General features: G+C 51.8%; 1 protein-coding gene across 7 annotated transcripts in view; it reads right to left on the reverse strand.

Moving 5' to 3' along the window:
• The window catches only part of AGO2 (argonaute RISC catalytic component 2), a 111,506-nt gene that overhangs the window by 48,283 nt on the left and 37,860 nt on the right, over positions 1-25,363 (reverse strand). For 3 of the 7 annotated variants that reach the window (XM_078441949.2, XM_078441950.2, XM_078441948.2), the window contains exon 2: positions 12,605-12,800. The exons of 1 other annotated variant lie outside the window; for it this stretch is intronic. In XM_078441949.2, coding sequence (XP_078298075.1) covers positions 12,605-12,800 — 196 coding nt within the window. Of the gene's footprint in view, positions 1-5,269; positions 5,474-12,604; positions 12,801-13,910; positions 14,008-25,363 lie in introns of those variants that run through there. 3 more of the 7 variants (XM_078441953.2, XM_078441952.2, XM_078441951.2) reach the window with 3 other exon arrangements.

The raw sequence follows: 25,363 nt of genomic DNA on the forward strand, positions 1-25,363 counted from the left end.
TTAGAAACATGCTCAGGACAGAGGCCAGGCACAAAACAGTGTATGCTGTATGATTCCATTCACATGAGACTCTCTAACAGGCAAAAAGGAATCCGCATTAGCAGAAGGCACTTCAGAGGCTGTCCGGGGCAGGGGACAGGGGACTAGCTGTGAAGGAGCAGGAAAGAGCTCTGGGGCAGTCAGGATGTCCCACACCTCTACTGAGGTCCTTGTTATGTGGATGTATGTTTTTTTAAAGCTCATTAACTAAAAATGGATGCATTTTGTTGTACGTAATTATATCTCAATAAACTTATATTTTAAAAATCAAATGTAAAAAAAAAATTTAAATTAGGATTATCTCAAAGATGTAGGAGAAAGCATTTACTAAAATTCAACACCCATTCACAATTTTTTTTTTTTTTTTTTTAATTAGCAAACCAGGGAACAGATGGAAATGTCCTTCATTGGGGAGAGATCTCCTTCTGGGATTCACAATAAAACAAAGATGTTGCTTTGGCCGCTTCTGCTCAGTGCTGGGCTGTAGGCCATGGTCACCATGTAGGGTAAGAAAGGGAGAAGGATTGTAAAGATGAAAAAAAACTGCCATTATTGGTGGACATTAGGGCTGTATTTGTTGAAAATCCAGACGAACCTGCAGAAAAACACTGTATGCTTCACAAAGAGTCCTTGCCCTTTTATCTATGTCCAGGGCCCAGCACATAGCAGATTCCCCAGAAATGCACACAAATGCACATTCCCCTGGTACGAAGGCTTCTTTTGTTTTTTAAATAATTTATTGTCAAGTTGGCTAACATACAGTGTGTTCTTGGTTTTGGGGTAGATTCCCATGGTTCATCGCTTACACACAACACCCAGCGCTCATCCCAACCTCCTCAATGCCCATCACCCGCTCTCCCCTGTCCCCCCATCAACCCTCAGTTTGTTCTCAGCATCCAAGAGTCTCTTATGGTTTGCCTCCCTCTCTGTAACTTATTTTTCCTTCCCTTCCTCCATGGTCTGCTGTTAAGTTTCTCAAATTCCACATATGAACAAAAACATGCTGTCCTTTTCTGACTGACTTATTACTAAGTCTTTATTTGTTCACTCACTCACTCGTTCATTTGTCCATCCTCTCAGGGGGGAGTGGGGACGGAGGGGAGGAGCTTGTGGGCAAAATCAATCGTCAAAGAGACCAGGAAGCCCAGTCTCACGCATGAGTGTCATGAGGGGAAGGGGTACGAACCCCCACACACAGGTGTATCTGCTGCCCCACCCTCTCGACCTCTCTATAAAACACAGATGTGCCACAAAGCTTTGGTTTCTGGCAACTGCATTTATGGAGTTACACTTTTTCTTCTCCTATGAGTTTCTGTGACAGCAGAGGACCTCCTGAGTTACTCGGCTACACAGGATGGTCATGTTTGGAAACACAGATTTAAATGATCGTACCGTATAATGCCACATGATATGAAGACATCGTTTGCTATGTACTCATGCATGTTTCCAGAATCAGTGGCCACCCTGCCTATCAGCCTCCCCCTTCCCCTTTTCCCCCCTTCCACAAGGAAAGTACCACCCCTGCTGTCCCTCTCTGCACTGAGATGGGACAAGAGCATGTGGGGCTGTGGTGTGGTCACTTATGTCCCAACGAGGGATGGATTTACCCACAGGGTGAGCGGAATGAGGTACAGGGGACAACTAGTTCCGAGTGGCACACACAAATCTTCTATTTGGGAACTGGAAATACCAGAAGTGTTTAAACAAAACAAAACAAAATAAATCAACTAACATACCATTATCATGGACTGGAATATTCGATTCTCTCCAAACAAAACCACTCCTTCAATCCCAAGAAAAATCCAGAGGGATTTATTTGATGGAATTTAATTGGCTAATTTCTTTTTTTTTTTTTATGTTTTATTTATTTCTTTGAGAAAGAGCATGCATAAGGGGGAGGGGGGGGTGCAGAGAGAGAGGGGAACAGAAGATTCGAAGCGGGCTCTGTGCCGACAGGGTGACAGCAGCAGGCGGGATGTGGGGCTCAAACGCACGAACCGCGAGATCGTGACCCGAGCCAAAGTCCGACACTCGACCGACTGAGCCACCCAGGTGCCCCTGACTAATGTCTCACATGGACTTGGGAGTGTGGGCACAGAGGCCAGCTAGTACACTCTGAGCAGGAACGAGGTGGACGCGTGAGGGTTACAGCGACAGGGACGGTGCTATGGTGAAGGAAGGGCAAGCAGACCCCGGAACAGCGTGAGGAGCCTAGAAAAAAGACGCGTGGGCATGCAGACGTCTCTCCTACGACAGAAGCGGCAGAAAAGAGAACAGGGCACGCTCCTCAGACACCTGTGCTGAGGCGACCAGGTGTGTAGTGTTGAGAGCAGCGAAGCCGTGCCCTTGGCCCTTGAAACGTTGGTCTCTACCAACGCTTGCTGCCCGAGGCTGAACCCAACCCAATCGTCGCCACGACGATTCCACTCAGGTACCACACAGTGGGCTCTTCGGTGGCAGGAGTCACATCCCACACTCCCAGCAGCATCCAGCCCCTGGCAGAACTCGGCACACCGCTGGGGCTCGGTCATCACGAGTCGGGATCACCCCAAGGTGCTACAAAGCGACCCGGCTCGGGTGACCGGTCCTACGGAACCCTGGCCACCGCAGGGGCCGAGAGAAGGCACCCGATACCACCCACGTTCTGCTCCCAGGCCTCAGACGCTGACTCTCTTGGGAAAGGAGGTGCCGTCACCTCGCGTCATCTGGTGCCAAACCCAAGGAATCCCCCCCCCCCCCCCGTAATTTTTATGACAGCCCGGCCACTGACCGTAAAACACGAGGTCCCTTCCCTTCATGAACACTGACCGACGCCCGGGGACTGGCCGGTGACTGACTGACCTTCCTTCCTTCCTGTTTCTTGGTCTCTCTCTGTTTTAATGGTGGCGAAACACAGCGACATAAAATTCGCCCTTTCCATCATTTTTACACGTACGTTTCAGTGGTGCCACGTACACTCACGCCGCTGTCCAACCGTCACCAGCGTGCGTCTCCAGAACTTCTTATTCCTCAGGGGAAGGCCCGCACCCCTTCTCCACTCTCCCCGCCACACCCCTCCATCGAGCCCTGGGGACTACACCTGACTCGAGGCTCCTCAGCAACTGCTGAACTGCTGAGGAGCTAGCCGGGGGCGTGTGACCTGTCGGGTCCCCGTGTTTAGCTCCTCCTTTCCGCCAAGTCTCACTGAAATCAAAGTTCCTGGACTACGGGCCTTTGGCTCCCTGGACAAACACCTTCGCCGAACGTAAGCTCAAAAGGCCGCAGCCCCCGAAGGCTCTCTGTGCTCGTTCCACAGGCTCGAACCGCACGGAGGGTCCACACACTGGGCGTAAAGATGCCAGCGCTTAGCCTCCAGCAGGCCCTTCACACGTACAACTCGCTCAGCCCCCACAGCAGCCTCGGAGGTCAGCACCGTCCTCTCCTCTCACGCACAGGACACAGAGGCACAAAGCCACATGCTGCCAGCTGGCAACAGCAAGGTTTGAAGCTGTTTGCTGATCCAGACAGGCTGGCACACTCCTGTTTTCTTGGAGTGCCCTTTTGCCATAATTCTGGGCAAATTTTTTCTCTCTCTCTCTTTTTAAATTTATTTATTCTGTGTGTGTGTGTGTGTGTGAGAGAGAGAGAGAGAGAGACAGAGACAGAGAGAGAGAGAGAGAACAAGCAGGGGAGGGGGCAGGGGATCTGAGGCAGGTTCTGGGCTGACTGACAGCAGAGAGCCCGACGCGGGGCTCGACCTCATGAACTGTGAGATCCCGAGCAGAAGTTGGATGCTTAACCAACTGAGCCACCCAGGTGCCCCATGGGCAAGTTTTCTCTTTAAAAAAACAATGCGTTCCTTTGTTCATCTCGAGCGACACAAGTTTTGCATGACCACGTCAGCACTGCCAATTTCGAATATGGATCATGCTGGAAGTCTGCCCAGACTACCTCCGCATCCCAATCCTCCTCTCCGAAGCGACTTTATCCTTTTTCAAACCCATGCATTTACATAAATATGTAGGTACATAAAAAGAAATACAGTGTATCATTATTTTTCAAACATATGGCATCAAACAGACCCTTCTGGAGTTTGCTGTCTTCCCACTAGGTGCCTTTGAGACCTTGCCTTGTCACTACATACAAAGTGGCCATCAAGTCTAGAAATAGAGACGTTACCGTGTCTCATAACATAAAGTCACATTAACAAGCCACTTATGACCTAGTTGTCTATGTTTCCAGACTGCATGTTCACACGTGAAACTCCATTGCACTGTTGTCCACAGTTGCACTGAACCGCACAGGATGTTTACTTAACCATCACTACTGACTGACGTGTCCATGGTTCCATCCCTACTGACGTGTCCATGGTTCCATCCCTACTGACATGTAGATGGTTTGGTTTTTCTTCCATCACAATATTAGACATCCTTGTACACCTCTCTTTGGGATAAATACTTAGAAGTGAAGGGTATACAGGGGGGCCTGGGTGGCTCAGTTGGTTAAGCATCTGACTCTTGGTTTCAGTTCATGAGTTTGAGCCCCACATCAGGCTCTGCACTAACAGCGTGGAACCTACTTGGGATTCCCTCTCTCTCCTTTCTCTCTACCCCTCTCCCACTTGTGCTCTCTCTCAAAATAAATAAACTTAAAAAAAAAAAAAAAAAAAGAAAAAGTAGTAGAGAATATACATACTATTTTAACATATACACCAAACCACATTCCAAAAAGTCTGGACCAACCTTCAGCCCCTCCAGTGGACAGTGCCCGAAGCAAACAGCAGGCTGCAAATGACACAGTCATGCTGCACCGCCCCACCCTCCCACCACTTCTGTGCGTACGGGTGCGCGCGTGCGCGCGCGCGCACACACACACACACACACGCCCCACACAGTGATCACTTCTGCAGTGTCCTCCCAGGGCCACATAACAGAGCCCAAGGGAAACAGAAGGAAAGGACAGTCAGAAGACAAGGAACACACCTTCTTTCTGTAGTCCGTCCTGGGCTACTGAGCAGAATGCTGCCGATTTTGACCCCCTGGGAAGGCTTCCAGGCGGCAAGGCCCACACAACCCAGACCGGCGCCGCGCTCCGACCATCCTGGGTGACCATCTCTGTACCCACAATGATACCGGAAGCCTCTGGGGAAGAGGTACCTTGCCTTATACTCAATCCCTCCTACAGCAGCCACTCAGTGAACAGCGGGGGATGGGATGGCCAGACACGGAGGGCACACGAGGCCAGGACTCACCGTGACTCATCGCAACACAGACGGACGGCACGTTTCACTCAGCCTCGCACAGGGCTTCGGGCTGAACCTCCTAAACATCTACCACATGCACTACACGGAGTTTTAAGAACTCAGAGTTAAGACCTGGTCCCTGCTGCCCAGAGACAGCCGTGTGGAAGGAAGAACAGGCTGTGAAGACCGTCTTCACAGTCAGACCACAGGCTGAGCTCCGTGCTCGTCCGCCGCCTTCCTGCTCCGCCCCGAGCTTCCCTCCGGCAGCGCACGCCTGGGGTCCTAGAGGCCGCCGGCTGGACTCTTCCCCACGAGGCACACGGACGGGGTCTAGCCTGCCCACCCCGCACCCCCGGTGCCACAGTACCTGCCTCACGACTGGAGGCTTCATAAATGCTGGCTGGTCATGCTGGAAGCAAGGCTGGAAGAAGGACGGATTAAGTGAAGGTGTCAGCACGTGGGTTTTGGCAGAACCAGAACTTTACACCCAACTTCTTCCTGTGCGATTCTGGTTGATAACAATCTTGGGATTGGACCTCAGCCACAGTCCACCAGAAGGAAGAGCGAAATAGAGAATTCTGAAGGCTCACACATTTAAGTAGGCAGCGAGGCTCAGGCTGGCCCCCAAGCCAGGGGGAAGCAAGGCATGCCGGTAAGTGGGCTGGCCTTGGCCACGAAAACGCAGTCCGCGCCCCACCTTTATTACCTACTTGTGTGACTCGAGGGAATTTCCAAATACTGGGTAACTTTAGAACCTTGTGGACGTAACTCCAAGAACGTAGCAGTGCAGTCAAAGACATCGCGTTTCAATCACCAGCAGCCTTTTCCTGCTGCCAGATGACAACGTCTTAGTCATGCCTCCTTCATGAAAGGAAACGTCCTGTACAATGCGGTTCATCACCTAAGAGCCCAAACGCCACCACATGAATAAAAAGCCCAGAAATGTGCGTGGTTACTCACGCCTCCGTGTTCCACCTCCCAGAGTGCGTTCACATCACTGATCCACACACGTGTTTGTCTCCAGGAAAGTCAACGACGCACAAACCCACTCAGGGAGAGTCTCAGAGCACAGAAGACACTTCCAGTAAAAAAAAGAAAGGTGTTTAAGCCAGCCGTGCCCAATGTTTTTGTTCGGAAACACGTTTTTTAGTAAGCACATATTTTAAAGGATCTTAGATGACCGTCGAGTACCGTCTCTTTGGAGCCATACCTTCTTGGGATAAATACTCAGAAGTAGAATTGGTGGGTCAGAAGGTATATACTATTTTTATTCTAATATTCACACCCAATAACCCTCTAAAGAGCCTGGACCAATGTGTATCGGTCACAGTGAGCAAATCCGACTGTTTGGTTTTATAGATAAGGGAACTGAACCCCCAAATATTCTTTCTCTTACAAAGTTTGTAATCAGGGAAAAAAAAAAAAACATTACAGCAAAGAGCACTTTAGAGGGCAATATCACAAACTGGGAAGCCAATTTAAGTTCTTAAACTGCAGCTGAGAATCTGATCTCTGATCCTGACAAAGTAATTGGTATTGAACTTATCCTTCTACCCTCAACAACTACAGAACTAGAGAAAAACAAGACGGCTATTTCCGGCATTGAAAAAGAGGCAGTTTGAGACTGTGATTATTGAGGGAAGGGAAACGCGTGAGGTAAGCCACACACCCACTCCGCCTGCGAGCGGTTTACAAACCACAACACGGGAGGAAGGTGCAGCAGAGAGGACAATCTTGTTGCACCGAGGAGACAGGGAGGACAGTCTAGGACTGCAGAAGAAGTCGGGATTTGTGGGCAGGGTACCAGAGAAGAGAGCAAAAGCCAGATTCCCTCAATGTAACACACGTAATGTTCAACAGCAACAAAAACGTACTATGCGTGTAAATAAGCAAAAAAGGTGATACGTAATCTAAGGTAAAACCCGTCAACAGAAACAGATCCCGAAATGACCCATATGTTGTAATTAGCAGACAAGGACTGCTCATACGTATGCTATTACTGTAAGGACATTCAAGAAGTCATGAAGAAAAAGGTGGGAACAATGAGTGAACAGATGGGGAAACTTAGCAAAGGATATAAACTATGAAAAAGAACCAAATGCAAAAGCTGAAACTGAAAAGCACACTATCTAATTGAAAAACTATCATTAGACGATTATACAGAAGACTGGATGCTACAAAAGGGGCGGGGGAGGTAAAGTGATCTTAAAGACATCAATAAAGTTAACTGAATTGAAGAAAGAGGAGGAAAAGATTTTTTTTTTTTTTTAAATCACAGGCTCAATGATCGGGAGACAACATAAAAATGGCCTAGAATACACATAACTGCAATCCTATAGAGAAGAAAATGGGGCAGAAAAAGTATTTGAAGAAATGATAGCATTTCACCCAAATTTCATGAAAGACATCAGCATTCAAATCCAGAAAACACCAAGAAGGAAAAAGAAAATCACAATTAGGCACCTCAAACTGCTGAAAAGCAAAATTAAAACAAAATATTCAGAGGAAAAATGACAAATTACGTACAGGAGAAGTACAAGAAGAAAAGTAAACTGAAACTTCATCTGAAGTAATGAAGATTAAAACTTTAACGAAGATGACAACTTTAAGGTATTACGGGAAAAGAATGTCAATTTGGAATTCAATATCCTCCAGCAAAATATCCTTCAAAGAGAAGGAGGAAATAAACACATTTGTAGATCTCAAAAAGGTGCTGGAAGAATTCATCACGGGCCCACCTGCACCACAGGAAGGGCTAAAGGGCATTCTTCAGGCTGGAAGGGAACGACGCCAGGTGAGAACCCGGATCCGCAGAGAGCCAAGGAAGGCTCATTTGTGGCTGAACAGACCATTTTCCCAATTGCTTTAAAAGAGCAGCATTGCACCACGGAATTCATAATGGATAGACAAGTAAGATGCGTGACAACGATAGCAAAAGGCCAGAGGAGTAAGTAGAATTATATTACTATAAAATTCTCACAGGGGAGTCATCTGGGTGGCTCAGGCAGTTAAGCGTCCGACTCTTGATTTCAGCTCAGGTCAAGATCTCACGATTTGGGAGGCTGAGCTCCACGTGGCGCTTTATGCTGACAACGTGGAGCCTGACTGGCATTCGCACTCGCTCGCTCGCTCTCTCTCTGCCCTCCTGCCCCAGTCTCACTCAAAATAAATAGACATTTAAAATAAAAGCATAAAAAACACAGATATAGAAATTTAAAAAAATAGCAACCACAAAAAATTAAATTTAAATTTATGTTACATGTAAGCAAACGTAACATACCCGATAAAATCAAGAAATAAAGGAAGTCCCCATTATATGATATCTACAGGGGACACGCTTGGAGTACGTACACACACAGGCCGAGGGTGTAAAAGCTTGTACAAAGTTGTACATCAGCTAAACGGCAAGCTTAAGAATGGCCATGAGATTGTATTAATAATCAGAATTACAAAATACAGAGAACACTTCCTAGTGATAAAGGGTTCAGTTTATCACAGGAGACAAAAAATCATAAAAATGTGTACCCCTAATAACAGAGCTTTGAAACACAGCAAACAAAAACAGTACTAAAGGGAGAAACAGACAAAACCCACACCACACTCGGACAACACGACGAGGACGGAGATAAAGAACTGTCGTGACGCTACAGACCAACGCCACCTACTACTCAAATCCCCACACCCGCCAACCACAGGACACACATTCTCTTCAACCGGATGAGTAACACTTACCAAGATAAATCTCATACTTAGCCATAAACTAAGTCCCAACAGAGTTCAAAAGGCTGAAATCTTACAGAGTATGTCCTCTAAACTTTATGGTTATGGTTTGTGGAATTAAATTAGCAATCAATATCAACAGGTACCAAAAACAAAACAAAACAAAACAAAACAAAACAAAACAAAACAAAACACCAAAGAGTTAAAATTTGAACACATCTCTAAAAACAACAAAACCCCACAGATTAGAGAATTCACAAGAAAATGGAAAATATTTTGAATTAAAATTACAATGTATCAAAACGCATGGGCTATAGCTAAAATCAGGCTCAGAGGGACATTTACAGCTTTAAACAAATGGATTGGAAAAGAAGGAAGGTTTAAATTTGATGATCTAACCTCAAAATGAATAGAAGGATAATAAATATCAGAGAAAAGAAAACGGACAGACGGGTGGATTCAACAAAAGAGAAAAATCAACAAAGTAAAAAAGCTGTTTCTGTGAAAACATCAATATCATTGACAAACCCTAGCAAAGTTGATCAAGGTAAAAGAGAAAAAAGACAAATTTAAAGTATCAGGAATGATGCGCGCCTGGGTGGCTCAGTCGGTTAAGCGTCTGACCGGCTCAGGTCATGATCTCGCACTTCATGGGTTTGAGCCCTGCGTCGGGCTCTGTGCTGGCAGCTCAGAGCCGGGAGCCTGCGTCCTCTCTATCTGCCCCTCCCCTACTTGTGTGTGTGCGTGTGTGTGTGTGCGCACGCGTGTATGCTCTCTCTCAAAAATAAACGTTAAAAAAATAAAATATCAGGAATGAACAAGACTCTCACCACACATCCTACAGACATTAAAGGAACACAGGCACCATGTTGCACCAGTAAATTCAACAACTTACAGAAAATGGACAGATGCCTTGAAAGACGCAAACTGCCAAAACAGACACACAGAGAAAATTCTGCACAGCCTGGTACCTAATAAAGAAATTAAACCGTACGAGGAAAACTCCAGGTCCAAACGATTTCAATGACAAAGTCAGTGGAACATTTAAGAAGGAAATTATACCAATCTATCTTTCGTCTTGGGAGTTTTGGGAGGAGGAGGGAACATGTCCCAGCTTTTCACAATGCCACATACCCCTGCTATCAAACCTAACAAGAAAAGTACACACCCATGTCTCTCAGGAGCAGAGGCACAAAAATTCACAACGAAATGCTAACAAAGTACTGCAGTATATAAAAATAATAAGTCATGACTAACGATGTATATAAAATAATACATCTTAACTCTGAGAAAATCCAGCCACTCTAACATAAAAAAAAAAGTCAATGTAATTAATACACCTCATTAATAGGAGGCAGGAAAAAAGGAAGAAAAACTATATGATCATCCCAAGAGATGCAGACAAAGCATTTGACAGAATTCAGCACCCAATGATGAGAATACTTCTCAGCAAATCAGGGAGGGAACTCCCTCGGTCTGATAAAGGGTCTCTAAGAAAATCCTGCGACTAATAGAATACACTACAGGTGAGAGAATGAATGATTCCCCCTTAAGAGTGGAAACAAGGCAAGGATGTCTGTTTTCACCACATCCATTCATCATTATTTATAGTGCATTTCTTAGCCACCGCAATAAAGTAAAAAATAAAATGCTTTAGAAACTGGAAAAAAGTAAAACCATCTTTGTTCAAAAGTAACAAAAAAACTTTTTTTAACATCTTGAAAGTGCACAATTAAATGGTTTTAGTATATTCACAGGGTTTTTGTCTCCCTTAGAGCACCACAATCTAGGTTTTGAACATTTGTCATGACTCCAAAAAGAAACCCCGTACTTGTCGGCAGTCACTCCCTCCTGAGAAACTTCCCTCGTGGACAATGCAATTTTAAAATACAATTTGTAGTAACATCAAAGAACACAGCACACTTAGAATAAACAAAACAGAAGACCTCTATGATGAAAAGTATGAGTAAGTTCTGCAAGAAATTAAAGTAAACCTAATGAATGGAAAACACAGCCATGTGTGTGGACCAGAAGATTCAACAGTATCCACTTTCCCCAAATTTATCTACAGTTTCAAAGCAATCATGATAAAAAAATTCCAGGGAACTTTCTGGTAGCAACTGAAAATCAATTGATTTACCCTCCCCCTCAAGGGGGCCCAGGTAAACCGATGGTGAAAGAAAAGTCTTCTCAACAGACCCTTACCTCCCACCACAGACAAAAATTAATCCAAGATGGATCACAGGCCTAAATAAAAAAACAAGCCCAAATTGTCTGCTTAAAAAAAAAAAAAAAAAAAAAAAAAAAAAGAGTACCTGTACCCTTCAGATAGGCAAAGATTTTTTGGAGAGAACACATAATATGGTAACCATTTTCAAAATTTTATAGATTGGATGTCAACAAACTTACAAAATTCTGCTCATTGAAAGACACCATTTAGAAAGTGAATCAGCAGGGGCGCCCGGGGGGCTCGGTCAGTTAAGTGCCCAACTTTGGCTCAGGTCATGATCTCATGCATTGTGGGTTTGAGCCCCACGCTGGGCCCTGTGCTGACATCTTGGAGCCTGGAGCCTGCTCCAGGATTCTGTGTGTGTGTGTCTCTCTCTGTCCCTCCCCTGCTTATTCCTTCGCTCTCTCTCTCTCCTGTTCTCTCTCAAAAATAAATATTTTAAAAAAAAAAAAAAAGTGAAATGACAAGCCACAAACCAGGGGAAAACACTCCCGATACAGACCTGGACCTTAAATATAGTAAAAACTCCTACAAATCAGGAACAAAGAGACAAGCCAGGGAAGAGGCTTCGACAGACACTTTATTAGAAACACTACGTGACACTATATAACGTGTAAACATAATGTAATTACGGTTATAGGCACATGAAAAGGTGCTCAACTCACTAGTTACCAGGAAATGGAAATTAAAACCCCCAAAGAGAAACCATGAGACTGAAACGCGAAACTCCAGGAGCCTGGCCGTCCCCCGTGCTGAGCGGGACGGGGCGCGCAGGCCCCACGCCACCCGCGGGAGAATGAGGCGGTGCGACCACTCTGGCGGCCTCTCGTGCAGCTCAGCCTACACCCACGCTGGGATCCAGCAATTTCCCTCCCGGGTATTCATCTCAGAGAAACGAAAATGCACGTCCCCAAAAGACTGGAAGAACAACGTTCATCGTGGCAAAGCCCAGACAGCCCGAGCGTCCGACAGGAGAATGAATAAAGAAATCACGCAATATTCCTCGGCGATAAAAATAAAAGGCTATTAACACACGGCAGTGCGGGTCAGTCCCACAAACACCAGGCCGAGTCTAGGGAGCAGGTGGGGCGAGACGATCTCACAGGGCAGAAAGGGACAGCACAAAGGGACGCGGAGCACTGGCCTTACTTAGCGCTGGGATCGATGGAGAGGGCAGGAGGCAACGGGCACGCGCACACGTTCGTCAAAGCTCGCTGAGCAGCACGCTTGACAACTGTATCCAGACACAAGGAAACACACAAAACATTTTTCAAAAAGGAAACGCCAAGGGACACCTCCGGGGAAGGAGCTGCCGGAACGGAAGGGTCGATTACTTTAACGCCGGGACCCGCGTCGGCCGGTCGAGACCGATGAGGGATGAGAGGACGGAATACCTGTTGACTCTCCTCGGGCATTTCTCCGGCTTGATATCCAATTCATAATGGTAGATGTCAATTTTTGGAATGTCCATTTCAAAGAAGTTGGCCTGTAACTTGATTGTTCTCCCGGAGGTCCCGAAGTCGGGTCTGGGTGGAGGCTTGAAGGCATATCCTTGGATGGGTGGCGGTGGCGGCGCAGGAGGCGCGAGCACTGGAACGGCCAAGAGAACGCCCGTTACACAGAGAAACACCCGCTGTCCCGGAGCGCTCGCGAGCCCCTCCTGTGAGTGACCCGCCCCTCCCAGCCCTCGAGGACCCCCGCTGTCCCATGTGCCCCCCATACGCTCATCCTCGCCTCCTCCTGCCTCGTGTCCACCCGTTTCCCGGGAACCCCTGACTCTCGTGCCCCTGGCCCTCGCCCTAACTGCCAGGCTCCAGGGACCCTCTGCCCTTCGAGCCATGGTCCTCCCTTTCCAGGCTGTTGCTCCCTTGCGCTGCCCGGATCCTTGGAACGTTGGGTTTTCTCTCCCCAGCCCCCGTCATCTCTCATATAGGCTCACAGACGGTTGACACTGCATCCACAATTAAACCACGGTTCGTGCCTCCATCAGTGAGGCCGTGGCCCACCCCCTACCACGACCTTTCCCACATGATCTGCACGCACAGCCGAACACACAACCGTCCTCATTTTACCTGCTTCCTCTGGAATCCATCCGTTCTATCCATCCCTCTCTGCCCCTGCTCGGGGCCCCGTTTCACCCCACGGGCAGTTAGGAAAGCCTGCCAACGGGGTCTCGGCATCCAGGCAACCCCCCACCACTTTCCGCCCTCCAGGCCAGAGGGGCCGATCTCCACGGGTCCAAGCACCTCCACGGCTGCCCAGCTGCAACCAGGAGCCCTCACGTCTGCGAGGTCTGGCCTCAGCCTGGTCTCTGGCCGCTCAACCCAAGACGGCCTCGACCCTGAGGACCAGCCTCACTCTTCACAGCTCCCTACTTCTCCTGTCTCTAGCCTGCCTTGTTCACATCTCCGGGATAAATCTGCTACGCTGAGCGGGAATCCCAGCCGCCTCTCCAGCTGGACCTGAGCGACTTGAGGACGGTCTGCCTCCCCGAGGGCCTGAAAGCACCTGGTGCGCAAGAAGAGGCCAGAAACACCTGGTCAAGCTCCGGAAGCTGGGGTTCAGACAGGTAAGGGGAGGGATGCCAAAGTCACTCAGAAAGCGTCCTTACAATGGACCACCGAAGTAGGAAGGAGGATGTTTAGGACCTCAAGAGACAAGAAAGCCGAGCCTTCCTGACATCAACACGCGTGCACGCACCCGGCCACACGTGGCCCCAAGCACCACTCCCCACGTGGCAGCAGGTAATCCAGCAGCTTCGGACGGACGGCTGTGTTCGGGTCACACGAGGACTCCACTTTCCGCGCGATCTCTCCCGCCCCTGGAAACCACAGCTCACCCCTTCTCTGCAACAGACCAATGCCACATTTCCACAAAGGAGGGGGTCTCAACAGAAACCAATTCTTTACTTAAAATGCACTGGAGGGGCGCCCGGGTGGCTCAGTCGGTTGAGCGGCCAGCTCTTGATGTCAGCTTAGCTCATGATCCCAGGATTGTGGGATCGAGCCCCAAATCGGACTCCACGCTGAATGTGGACCTTGCTTCAGATTCTCTCTCTCCCTCTGCTCCTCTCCCCTGCTCATGCTCTCTCTCTCTCTCTCAAAAAAAAAAAAAAGAAAAGAAAAAAGGAAAAAAGAAGAGCTGGGGCGCCTGGGTGGCTCCATCGGTTAAGCGTCCGACTTCGGCTCAGGTCATGATCTCACGGTTCATGGGTTCGAGCCCCGCGTCGGGCTCTGTGCTGACAGCTCAGAGCCTGGAGCCTGCTTCAGATTCTGTGTCTCCTTCTCTCTCTGCCCCTCCCCCACTCACGCTCTGTCTCTCTCTCAAAAATAAACAAACGTAAAAAAAATTTTTTTCTAAAGCGCTGTAGTAACTCACTGTGTATTTGCTGTGTATACTGATGTTCCTTCTTTGCACACAAGAGACTAGAAAGATGGGGCAACGTTAATTATCAGAAAAGGAGACAATGCCAACAGGGCACTACCCATATGTAATTAAAGGGACGAAAGTCATCAAGGTGGTGTCCCTCCTTCATTCCTATTTAAGCCATTGATTTAATCAAGGAACGTTCCCTCCTGCCCCCAGCCCTCCCACAGACAGTAGAAAGAAACTTCATCCCAATTCAAATTTTCAGCAATTCTGTTAGTAAAGTTCAAACGGCCGCTTAGAAAAAAAACAATTAAAAATTTTTCCAATAACAGAATACTCTTAATTTTTGCTCACGTTTTCATTTTTTTAAATCTTCTTTATAAAAAAAAAAAATCCATGTACTTCAATGCCTACTGACATTTACTAGAAACAAATGAAGGCTACTAAAAATAAGCTGTTTTTACTGCATTTATGACCTAGAAAAACCCAGAGTTCTCGAATTGTTTTCTGTCTTGTTTTCGATGAGAAAATGAACATGCTTTAAGGTTATTAATCTCCCTGAGTTACACCATCCGGAAACCTGCAGGTCTGTCTGAGCACCTACGACCCTAGAGAATGGTACCTACAGACCTGCACACGACACGCCGTCCCTGCCACAGCACACTCGCATGTACCTAGGGGCTGGGTAATGCGCCTGGGACCGGGGAGACAGGTATAACCCACGTGTCGCCTCCCAGGACAGTGTCTGGGTGTCATCTGACAGATCAGGCGTGTTTACTGCTCGTAAGCTCAGCTCACACGCGATCCTTTGCACTACAGACCCTGACCGCGTCCGGGGGTGGGCTCCACTCTCGCCCAACTCTGTCCCCTGAGGAGAGCCCACTAGCACACAGTCCCCGCTCTCAGGGGACGCCTAGCCAGTGAGGGGAACCTTGTGAATACAGGAGCGCAGTTAAACCACAGAAGTGACATCTGTGCCCCAGGAAACGTCCAGCCACAGAGCCAGAGGCATCTGGTGCCCAGGGTCCATTCCAGGAAGCAGAGTCGTATCTGCACTGAAGGGCTCTCCAGTTTACGAGGGGCTTTCACATACTTAACTGTGTGTCACAGTCACGGAGCGAAGGCGCTCCCTTTGAAAAGTCAAGCCGTCCGAGGCTCAGACGGCAACAGAGTGGTGGTGCCCAACTCTGAGCCAAGACTTCCTCCTGCCACGAGCAGCCATCCGGCCCGGCAGACGCAGGTGATTTTACTTGCCTCATATCTAACCGCTGGCACAGAGATGCCTGGAGCCCAGTTCTCTGCTTGGACCTATTTCCCCCACCTGCAAAGCACGAATTCCTCACACGTGTGCCATGGAAAACATGGAAAACTGTCCACTGGTCTGCGTTACTGACTCGTATTGATGCAAGCATCAGAAAAAAACGCGATGGTAACACATTCATGAAATATATAACTTCACAAGATATTTCTTCCTTGCTTCTAGCTTTTAAAATTTTTTTTCATGTTTGTTTATTTTTGAGAGAGAGCACGACTGGGGGAGGAGCCGAGAGGTAGACACAGAATCGGAATCAGGCTCCAGGCTCCGAGCTGTCAGCACAGAGCCCGAAGTGGGGCCCGAACCCATAAACCACGAGATCATGACCTGAGCTGAAGTAAGATGCTCAACCGACTGAGCCACCCAGGCACCCCGCTTCTAGCTTTTAATAATGAAAATACTGAGAGCTCATGGGAAGACTATGGAGTATACAATGACAAGTGAAAGCTCTAACAGTTTTCAAAGCAGAGTAGGGCGAGGCCCCAGCAGCTTTATTTTTTTGTCTGTTTATTTATTTATTTTCAGAGAAAGCGAGCACAGCAGGGGAGGAGCAGAGAAAGGAAGAGAGAGAATCCCAGGCAGGCCCCATGCTGTCAGCGCAGAGCCTGACGTGGGGCTTGAACCCATGAACTGCCAGATCATGACCTGAGCCAAAACCCAGAGTGTGGCGATTAACCGACTGAGCCACCCAGGTGCCCCGAGGCCCCAGCAGTCTTATGCCTCCCTGCCCAGCCTCAATCCTAGGAGAGATCTCAGATCCGTTTTTGTACTTTACAGAGAGTCAGCCTCGAGCGTGGAGCGCCAAGACAAGCGGGACTCACGAACCAAACGCCAGAGAGGACCCAGCGCTGGCGACGCTGCCCAGAAGCGCCCCTGCGTGAGGAAGGGGCGGGACGGCACACGGGGGTAAGGTCGCTCTCGCGGGACGGTCGGCTCTTGGCCCCAACAGGTGGGTGACGTTCCAGCGTGAAAACCAAATGCTGCCGGAAGCCAAATGCTGCACAGCACACGCACCTTCACCACAGTTGACACAGACTGACTCTGAAAATTAATTCCCGTATCGCCTAGAGATGAACTGTCCAAGCACACCCGGCCCGCGGCCCCCTTCCCCTCGCCGGTTCTGCAGCAGGAACAGAGTCTGACGGCAGATACGCCACAGCGCAGAGCAGCGGGGGCAGGGGGACCAGGAGGACCAGGGGGACCCCGAGCCCACCGGGCCGGGTACTGGCGAGCAGGGGCTCCGGAGAGGCGCGGTGCCTGTCGCGGCCTCCGCAGCCACGGCCACCGTCAACATCCACTGAGTGAGTGAGAGCCCGAGGAGGAGGAGGAGGAGGAGGAGGAGGAGGAGGAGGAGGCGGCGGCGGCAGCGGCGGGGGATCTGGGAGCCACCACAGCGCGGCCATGGCTCCGAGGGTCCGCTCAGCAGAGACCTGGCCCCCAACCCGGCCCTGCAGGAAGACCCCACCTCCACCCCAGCTGTGGCCAAGCCGGCCAGCCCGTGCCAGGCCAGGCCATCCTCCCGACCTTCCAGGTTCTCCCCCTCCCCATCCTTCTCCGTCCTTCACCGAGAAATCCGGCTTCCAGCTTCCCGTGAAAGCTGTGCGGCGACGCCCAGGCCCGCGCCCCCCGCCCGTGGCTCCAGACAGTTCCGCTGGGAACCGTCGGCGCTCCCTCTGCACTGGGGGGCAGGATCCGGTGGGGGGACGGGAGGGCAGCCCCTCCCTTCTCACCCAGGAGCCCCGGATGGTCACAGCTGGAAGAGACCCAGTTGAGGGGGAGGGCGACTGTCGGCCGTCACCGACTCCTCCGCCAGCCCCCACTCCCGACGGGGCAGGTCCTGGGGGCAGGGAGCCCGAGAGCCTGAAGGCGTCAGGGAACGCGGGCCACGAGTGTGTGAGGAGCTGCTACCCATAAGTCAGCACGTGTGTTTAAAAGATCCATTCTTAGAGCCACATCTCAATCAGTGAAAGGGAAGCATAGTGAATGAGTAATCGACTTCCTGTATGAGTAACTGGGCCGCAGCAACCAGGAAGTTTGGGTGTTTTTTCCAGAAGCCATGGAAGGCTGGCTTGTCCTTGCGTTTGAAGCGAGGCTTCTGCGGGACGGCGTGGTCCTAAAGAAACCCGCCCCACGGGGTCCAGACTGTCACCAACTTGTCAGAGGAGGGTCCCAGATCAGGCTGTGGGACCCTGGCCCCAGCAGCCCCCTCAGCAGGGTGGAGCTCTGGTCCCACCCTCCGCCTCCGTACGGGACGGAAACGAGGGACAAGGAACTGGGGTGACCAGAGGAGACAAGTGAAGGTCTGCTGGACGTCCTCAAACGGGTGGGTGCCCTGGGTGGGGGTGGGAGGCGCCCCAGCAGCTCAGGGCCTATCGGCGCAGGCCTCCATGAGGACAAACCACCAGCAGCGACACTGCTAAGAACTTTCTCTCAGGGCTCTGCTCATATCCAACTCACTACCTTCGGTGTGGCAGGGGTAACAGACTCTCAGCCCTGCAGTAAAGGCAGGCAAGTGGGGCACAGAGCACCTGGGGGGGAGCCAGGTCACAGGTGGGTCCTCAAGGAGCAAGTGGGCAATGTTGGGAGGTTCCCCTGCCTGCGGCCACCTAAGCACTCCCAGCAGGCAGGTGGAGGAGGACAGCGGCTCTGGGCTCACAGCTCACAGCGCAGGGGCTGGGGCGACACCTCCAGGCACCGGGCAGGCGCAGGGGAGGGGCCAGGAGGGCACCAGTGCCCGCCGTGCCCAGAAGGAGGTGTTGCAGATGGGCTCCGGGCAGGCTGGGGCAGGGCCTGCTGTGGAGATCTTTCAGGCCCCTGAGAGAGTGATGCCCTAACCCCACCGAGAGGCCCGTGGCTCAGGCTTCAACCCACACAATCACCTTTCCTCTCTCCTACCTGGAATTGGGAGGTCGCAGAACCGAGGATCCAGAGACACTCTGACCCCTTTGCTATATGATGAGCACTGTGGCAGGAGCAGGGTACAGGTTTCAGTCTCCTGGGGGAGAGGAGACACGGCCGGCCACACCAGCGGGGCGCCACAGCACAACTTCACGCACAGCTAGGAGCCCCTCTGAGAGGAAAAAGGTGGCTCCCTTCCAGAAAATCTCACACGCATCTTACCTCATGAAGGATGGACCAGATAACTGAGAGCTTGTTTGGGGGGGGGGGGGGGGACAGGCACCCAGGATACCCCACCCCTCACCTGTCTTCTTCACCTGGCTAGAGATCATGGAGCACCTTCTAAATTTTTTTTTTAATGTTTATTTGTTTTTGAGAGAGAGAGAGAGAGAGAGAGAGAGAGAGAGAACGTGAGTGGGGGAGGAGCAAAGAGAGAGGGAGACACAGAGTCCAAAGCAGGCTCCAGGCTCCGAGCTGTCAGCACAGAGCCCGACACGGGGCTCGAACCCACGAACCATGAGATCACGACCCGAGCCGAAGTCAGATGCCCAACCGACTGAGCTACCCAGGCGCCCCTCACGGAGCACCTTCTAAAGCAGCACCTGCAGGTGACGGCCCCCTGAACCAATGCGTCTTTGCCTGCAATGGTAGACACAGACTGGGTGACTGCTTTCATTTACTGTAGTTTTTATAACAGAAGATACAGAAAAACACGGAGAAAATAAAAGGCCACCGGAGACGGTCCTGTTAAAATGTCAGTCTTCTACATACCCATATGACACAACATGTGCACCCGTGCTAACACGGAATCATGCAGACTTGTGCCGGCTTCTTTCATTTAACATCATATTACGCAATTCTCCAAAATGAATCTTTAATGACCACATTACTCACTGAGCCATCTCCTGCGGATGCATTTCAGTGGTTTCCAAATTTTCACTTTAAAAATGAAATGCTGTGCTGACGACCCACGTAGAAACATCTCTCCCTACATCCTCGAGAGGAAGCAGGGGCCAGCGGGAGGGCTCAGTGCACAGGCGGGCCACCCTCCACAGCTTGAGCCATGTGGCTCCCACCGCATCCGCCTTCTCCCTGCGCCCTCCTGGCCCACCCTTCTCCCTACACGCTGAAAACACAGCCCACCTTCACCCCTCCAGGCTCCCAGCCTCGAGAACAATGGACTCGCTGACCAATTCATCTCCTCAATCTGACCCTAGGCTGCAGGCAGCAACCCAGAGGGGGGGGCGGGGGTGGGGAAGGGAGACAGACAGGCAGGCAGGCAGAGAACCAGGGCCTAAGCCCAGATTCTGGGCCTCAAGATCTATAGGACGCGAGCCTGCAGTGCTCCCCTCCCAGTGCTGCTGCGGAGCCCCACCCTGCCACCTGCCGCCGTCCCTCATCTCCGCCCTCCCTGCTACCCTGCCCAGCAGGTCAGAGGCCCCCTGACCACTGGCCCGCCATCACTTCAAGGCTCAGCTGGGGACGTGTGCCTCCTGAGCCCGCACACAGCAAACCAGGCCTTGGGGGCGTCCTGGGCTCCCCACCATGCCGAGGGCCCTTCCAGGACACATCGCCAGGAGCTCCCAGCCAGGGGTCCACGCAGCCAGCTCCGAGGGTCTGTGAACGGGGACGGAGCAAGTGACACGTAGCGCTTCTTTCCATTACGAACATGGACACGTGGAGACACCGGGACCCTCACGTCACGTGGCGGCTGCTACAGACACCACAGAGCAAGTCTGAATTCACGGCTACTTCAAAATCATGAGATTTATGAGGCCCACTGGTGGACCGGTTACAAAACGTGGTAACATTTGCTGTCATATTCTGATGACTGTATCTCGACATGACCGGCTTTCCCGGTCATCCTACACGTTTTGTTCTGTGCCTTGAAAAACAGGATTCTGGTAAGGGATCCGCCCATCGCCTTCACCAGACTGACAAAGGGGTTCGTGACCCCGCATGCCTGAGAACCGCCCGCTGTCAGGGGACAGCACAGCCTCATCTGGAAGCAGAGGAACCGATGTCTCAGTTCCTCCCCGTGTCTGTGGCCCTGCGGAGGGCGGGTGGGTCTGCGGACAGCACCACGCCCTGCAGGCCTCAGAACGGGGCTGTCTCGAGGCCGCCCCAGAGCGTCTGTCCCTGACGGGACGTGGGCTCACGGCTCACTGGCTGCCATGCCGGCTCCCCAGGCCCGTCACGCAGGCCGCCTACCAGGCAGGGGCTCGGAGTCGGGCCTCGGAAGGCACACGTCCCGCTGCGGCCTCGCGGCACAGCCTCGTGTTTACGACGTGAGGCCAATCTGTGTCCCAAGGCCCGAGCTACACGCGGGCTCAGGAGTCAGCTCGGGGGAGGCCGCTGTCCCCGGCAAGTCCGTCTGGTGACCAGCACGGAAGGCAAGCAGCAGACAGGCATGGCTGTTCGGAGAAGCCCTTCGTTTCTGCTGTTTTCTAAATCCCTAAGCAGGTGGAACGGAATTTTCAAAATCCCTGCGTGACCCATTAGGCCTGGGCACACGCTGGCACACACGGGCACACGCGGGGCCACGCGGCTGCGCCCCCACCCCCACCGCCTGCCTGCAGTGGGGCACCAGCTCAAGCCATCAGGCCAAGAGCAACAGCCCCGACCACAGATGACACATAATAAATAGCAGAATTTGGGGCCAGGAGTCACCGTGGAAACCAAGGAGAGTCAGTCACCCTTCCTTCCCCAACCTGCTCTGAGTCACGGACCTCGAGCCAGGCTCCAGGCGGGTCTGGGGGCTCTGCCTGGGGGTGGTGGGGGGAGAAAGAACACTGAGAGGGGGGCTGAGACTTCCTGCCCCCCCCCGCAGGCGGCGTTCCCTCCACTACATCTTATTAGGAGTCCAGGGCGTTCAGAAACAAAAAGACCTACGTGACCCTTGGCTCCTGGGTGACTTAAATGTTCCTCAAGAAAAATCTACATCACAGAATCGCTAAATAAATGCGGAGTCTGGCTCTTCAATTAAGCAGCTTTGGTTGCTGGCAAGCGAACCACTGTACCTCCATCTGTACTTGCCACGGGGCTGGCACAGGGCACTGGAGGGAGCCCGGCCGCCCAGCACCCGGGTCTCAGTGGGACTGGGGTATTTGAAGATTTGCCACCAAATGCCATAAGGCTACCGTACAGATCTTCCCAGAACCTCGAAGTGAGCATGAGTATCAGCGTCCCATAGCCTCTATTTTCCTTTTAGAATTCTGTGTGCGTGGTATGGGCATCGGCCAGAAACCATGAAGGCAAAAGAAAGTGACAAAAATAGCTCAAGGCCATCCAGCCCGTCCGTACCACAACGTGGGCCAAGCCGGGCACGGACATCAGCTCCCTCACGCTTTCGGACATCTCTTGAGGAGGGAAGAGGGACTTGTCAGGGTCCCAGCCAGGCGGTGGCCGAGAAGGGCCACACCACCACCCAGGGCCGGGGGGGGGTCTCCCGCACACCTTGCTTTCCCCACAGGCTAGAAAAGGACGGGTTCTGACACCGGCCGGGACACAGACCGCAACGCGGATGCTGTCAGACCAGCCCTCTCCTGCTGCACCCAGCACGCACGGCTGCCACTTGGCGAATTCACCTGTTGCCTACACAGGCGGGTCTCGCTTACGGCCGCCCAAGCCGATGGAGCTGCATTACACACAGTCACGGCAGCCTTTCCGGTGAAACGAACGGAGGCATTCTCAGAACGGAGCACCAAGAATGCAGAAAGGAACATCTGCTCCTGTCAGCTGGAGAGCAAGTTAAGAGGACACACGCTCTGCAGAACTGCAGTGCGAGACCCGGGGCGGCCAAGGAGCCAGCTGCGATCAAATACAAAAAAAAAAACCAGACCTCGCCCAAGTTCCCGGAGGGATGTGTTTTTATCTGGCCAGACGCCCAGACAAGGTGCTTGTGCCCTGACATCCGGTTCAGGCACCACGGCCGAGAAGAGCCCAGCTGGGACGCGCAGACACCCTGTACGGGCCCTGGTGCTCCCCTCGGCCCCCAGACCTGCGAGGCTGGGCACGCCCCTGAGGTGGGCGGAGCCTAGCAGGGGTGCCGGGTCACTGTGTAGGGGGGCTGCACTCTCGGCACACTGGAGCTGGGCGTCCGTGCTCAGGGCTCCGCTGGCCCCACCGGGGCGCTTCGGTGTGACAGTGACCGTCAGCCCAGAGGGCAGCGGGCTCAGAGGACACCCCAAGGCCGGCGCCGACCCCGACCGCGAGTCCCTGCCTGGGAAGTGACGCCCTCCCTTTCTCCAGCAGGAAGATGTGTCCACACCCTAGGGAGGCGCTCCCGTCGCTCCTCTCCCTTGGGCATGTGTGCCCAGCGCCTCCCGCCCTGAACGAGGATGAGGGGAGGAGAACCCAGACGAAACCCCGGGCAGGCTCGCAGACAAGGTGGCGGAAGGACGGCCCTGCGAGGAGAGCAGCCAAGCGTGGAGTCACAGAGCCCTTCTCTAGAAATGTGTCACCTTCACGCGGCTACAGTTCCTGTAACTCTTCATTTCTTCCCCTCGTGGTAAAAACCCTCTGGGAAATTCCAATCTGTCGCCCGGTTCTTGGCCACGCACGAAGAAGTGGCCCTGAGAGGCAACCCCGAGAGGGAGGGGCTAGTCGCTCTGGGGGCGAGGGGACTCGGCCCTGGGCACGGCAGGTGTTCCTGGGTGACGGTGGGGTCCTGGCCGGTGCCCAGGGCCGCGCGCAAGGCGAGGGGAGTCGGCAGGAGGACTGCCACCAGAACGCCTCGTTCGACTTTTGTGGTTGAACGAGTACCAGTCTAAAAATACTTTAACCTCGTTTTAGCGAACAATACAGCACGTACAGGATACATGTCACACACGTAGCTTCAGGACGAAGCACAAAACAAACATCCAACCACCCTCATGCCAGTGACTAACAAGGTTATTCTCTATCTTCACTGCAAACTCCCAGAACTTCACCCACAAAAGATTTTTAAATAGACTTTTGTGAAAATCCAACCATCATTTCAAACACTATTTCTTTGAGAAATGGTCCCCAGGCCACCCCCGTGATCTGTAAAAAGAAAACTTCCCCATAAAAGTTGTTTTAATAAACTTTCCCCCCTGCATCAAAGATGTCCCCTCTGACCCGCCATCTGTCTTTAGCCAATAATATTACACATACTGTAAAAAGTACAAGCAGGAATTTAGGAAATCCTTGACAAATGTAAATCGCCACCCCCCTTCCGCTGAGGTGTCCCCCGAATGGCTGGTATGGCCACTGTCCACTGCCGTCCTGCTCCGTGGACGTGTGGTTCTTTCAAGAGCTTGTCAAGACATTCGGCCACGCGACCTGAGCGCTTTACGAAAGCCCTGAGGACACACGAAAACCACCCCCCGCGTGTCTCTCTCTCATGCTTCCCTGTAACGCTTACCAGCTGTGACTCTACTTATTTTGTGATTCTCTGACCAGCCACTGGCCCTCCCACCAGCTCGTGAGCATCGGCAGGGCAGGGCTTGTGTCGGCTTCTGTGCAACCGTGGAAGGAACGAACAGATGAATACAACAATAGCTCAGTGTCAACACTCAGTCTTCGTAGAAACCCCTCCACCGATCTGTAACTCGACGCCGGTGTTTTACGGCAAAAACACAGAGCATCCACGTGGAGACTATGACTCCGTCTTCCACAAGCTGTCTCCACCATCTCAACCAAGGAAGCTGTGTTTATCAAGCATCTACTACGCTCTGGGCACGACTCCAGGTACCTCCTCGTCTGTCCTCACATCCCCCCTCTCGGACACAAGTTGTCCACACTTCACAAACCAGGGCACCCCAGAGGGTGAATCAATGCCAGGCCAGCGAGGTTTTAGAACCTAAATCCTTCTATCACCCCAAACATACAAGAATCTCACCTCCCGTCTTCTGTTCCCATCCTCTTAAGCAGTAAGTTCACGACTGTGTGCTCTGTGACAGTAATGAATCCACCCTGGTTACCAAGGACATCTCTCCACACCAACAGAAAACGACTAACTACCCCTTCTAGCGTGTGTATTAGTTTAAGCTCTCCCGCAATTCCTTGGGAAGAACCACGTGTGCTGTCCCGGTTAGTCCTCACCGTGGGCCAGGCACGTATGACCCCCAGCTTGCTGCTGGGACACCGGGAAGGTAAGGACAGACCAAGCTGGGCTCAGCTCAGGTCCTGCTGCTATGAGAGCCCATGAGTTCTGCCACCAGGCCAAGGTGCCTCAAGTCCTTTTGAGACAGTGGATATGTTTAAGCCAAACACATTTTCCAAAAGAAATGGGTGGGCTAACAGTGCATAAAGTAGGCCCCCCAAGTTTGTTCCGTTGGCACAGGAGAGCCCAGGAACAGCTGTCACTAAACTGAGGTCTGACTGTGTGCCCAGCCTCAGGCTACGTGTCCCATACGCTCCCTGAGCACCTGCTGTGTCCCTGTCCCCGGGGGACTCACTTCAGCAGAGAGCGGGCAGAGAATCACGTCAGGAGCAACCGTGAGGACAGTTCAGGGCAGGCTAAGGTGACATTTCAACCATGGGACAGGAGAGAAGGGACAGGTGGAACACTGAACATTTGAGGGAAAAGTTAAGATGAGCTCCCTCA

The sequence above is a fragment of the Panthera onca genome, chromosome F2 (assembly GCF_046562875.1).
Source record: "Panthera onca isolate mPanOnc1 chromosome F2, mPanOnc1 haplotype 2, whole genome shotgun sequence".
Lineage (NCBI taxonomy): Eukaryota > Metazoa > Chordata > Mammalia > Carnivora > Felidae > Panthera > Panthera onca.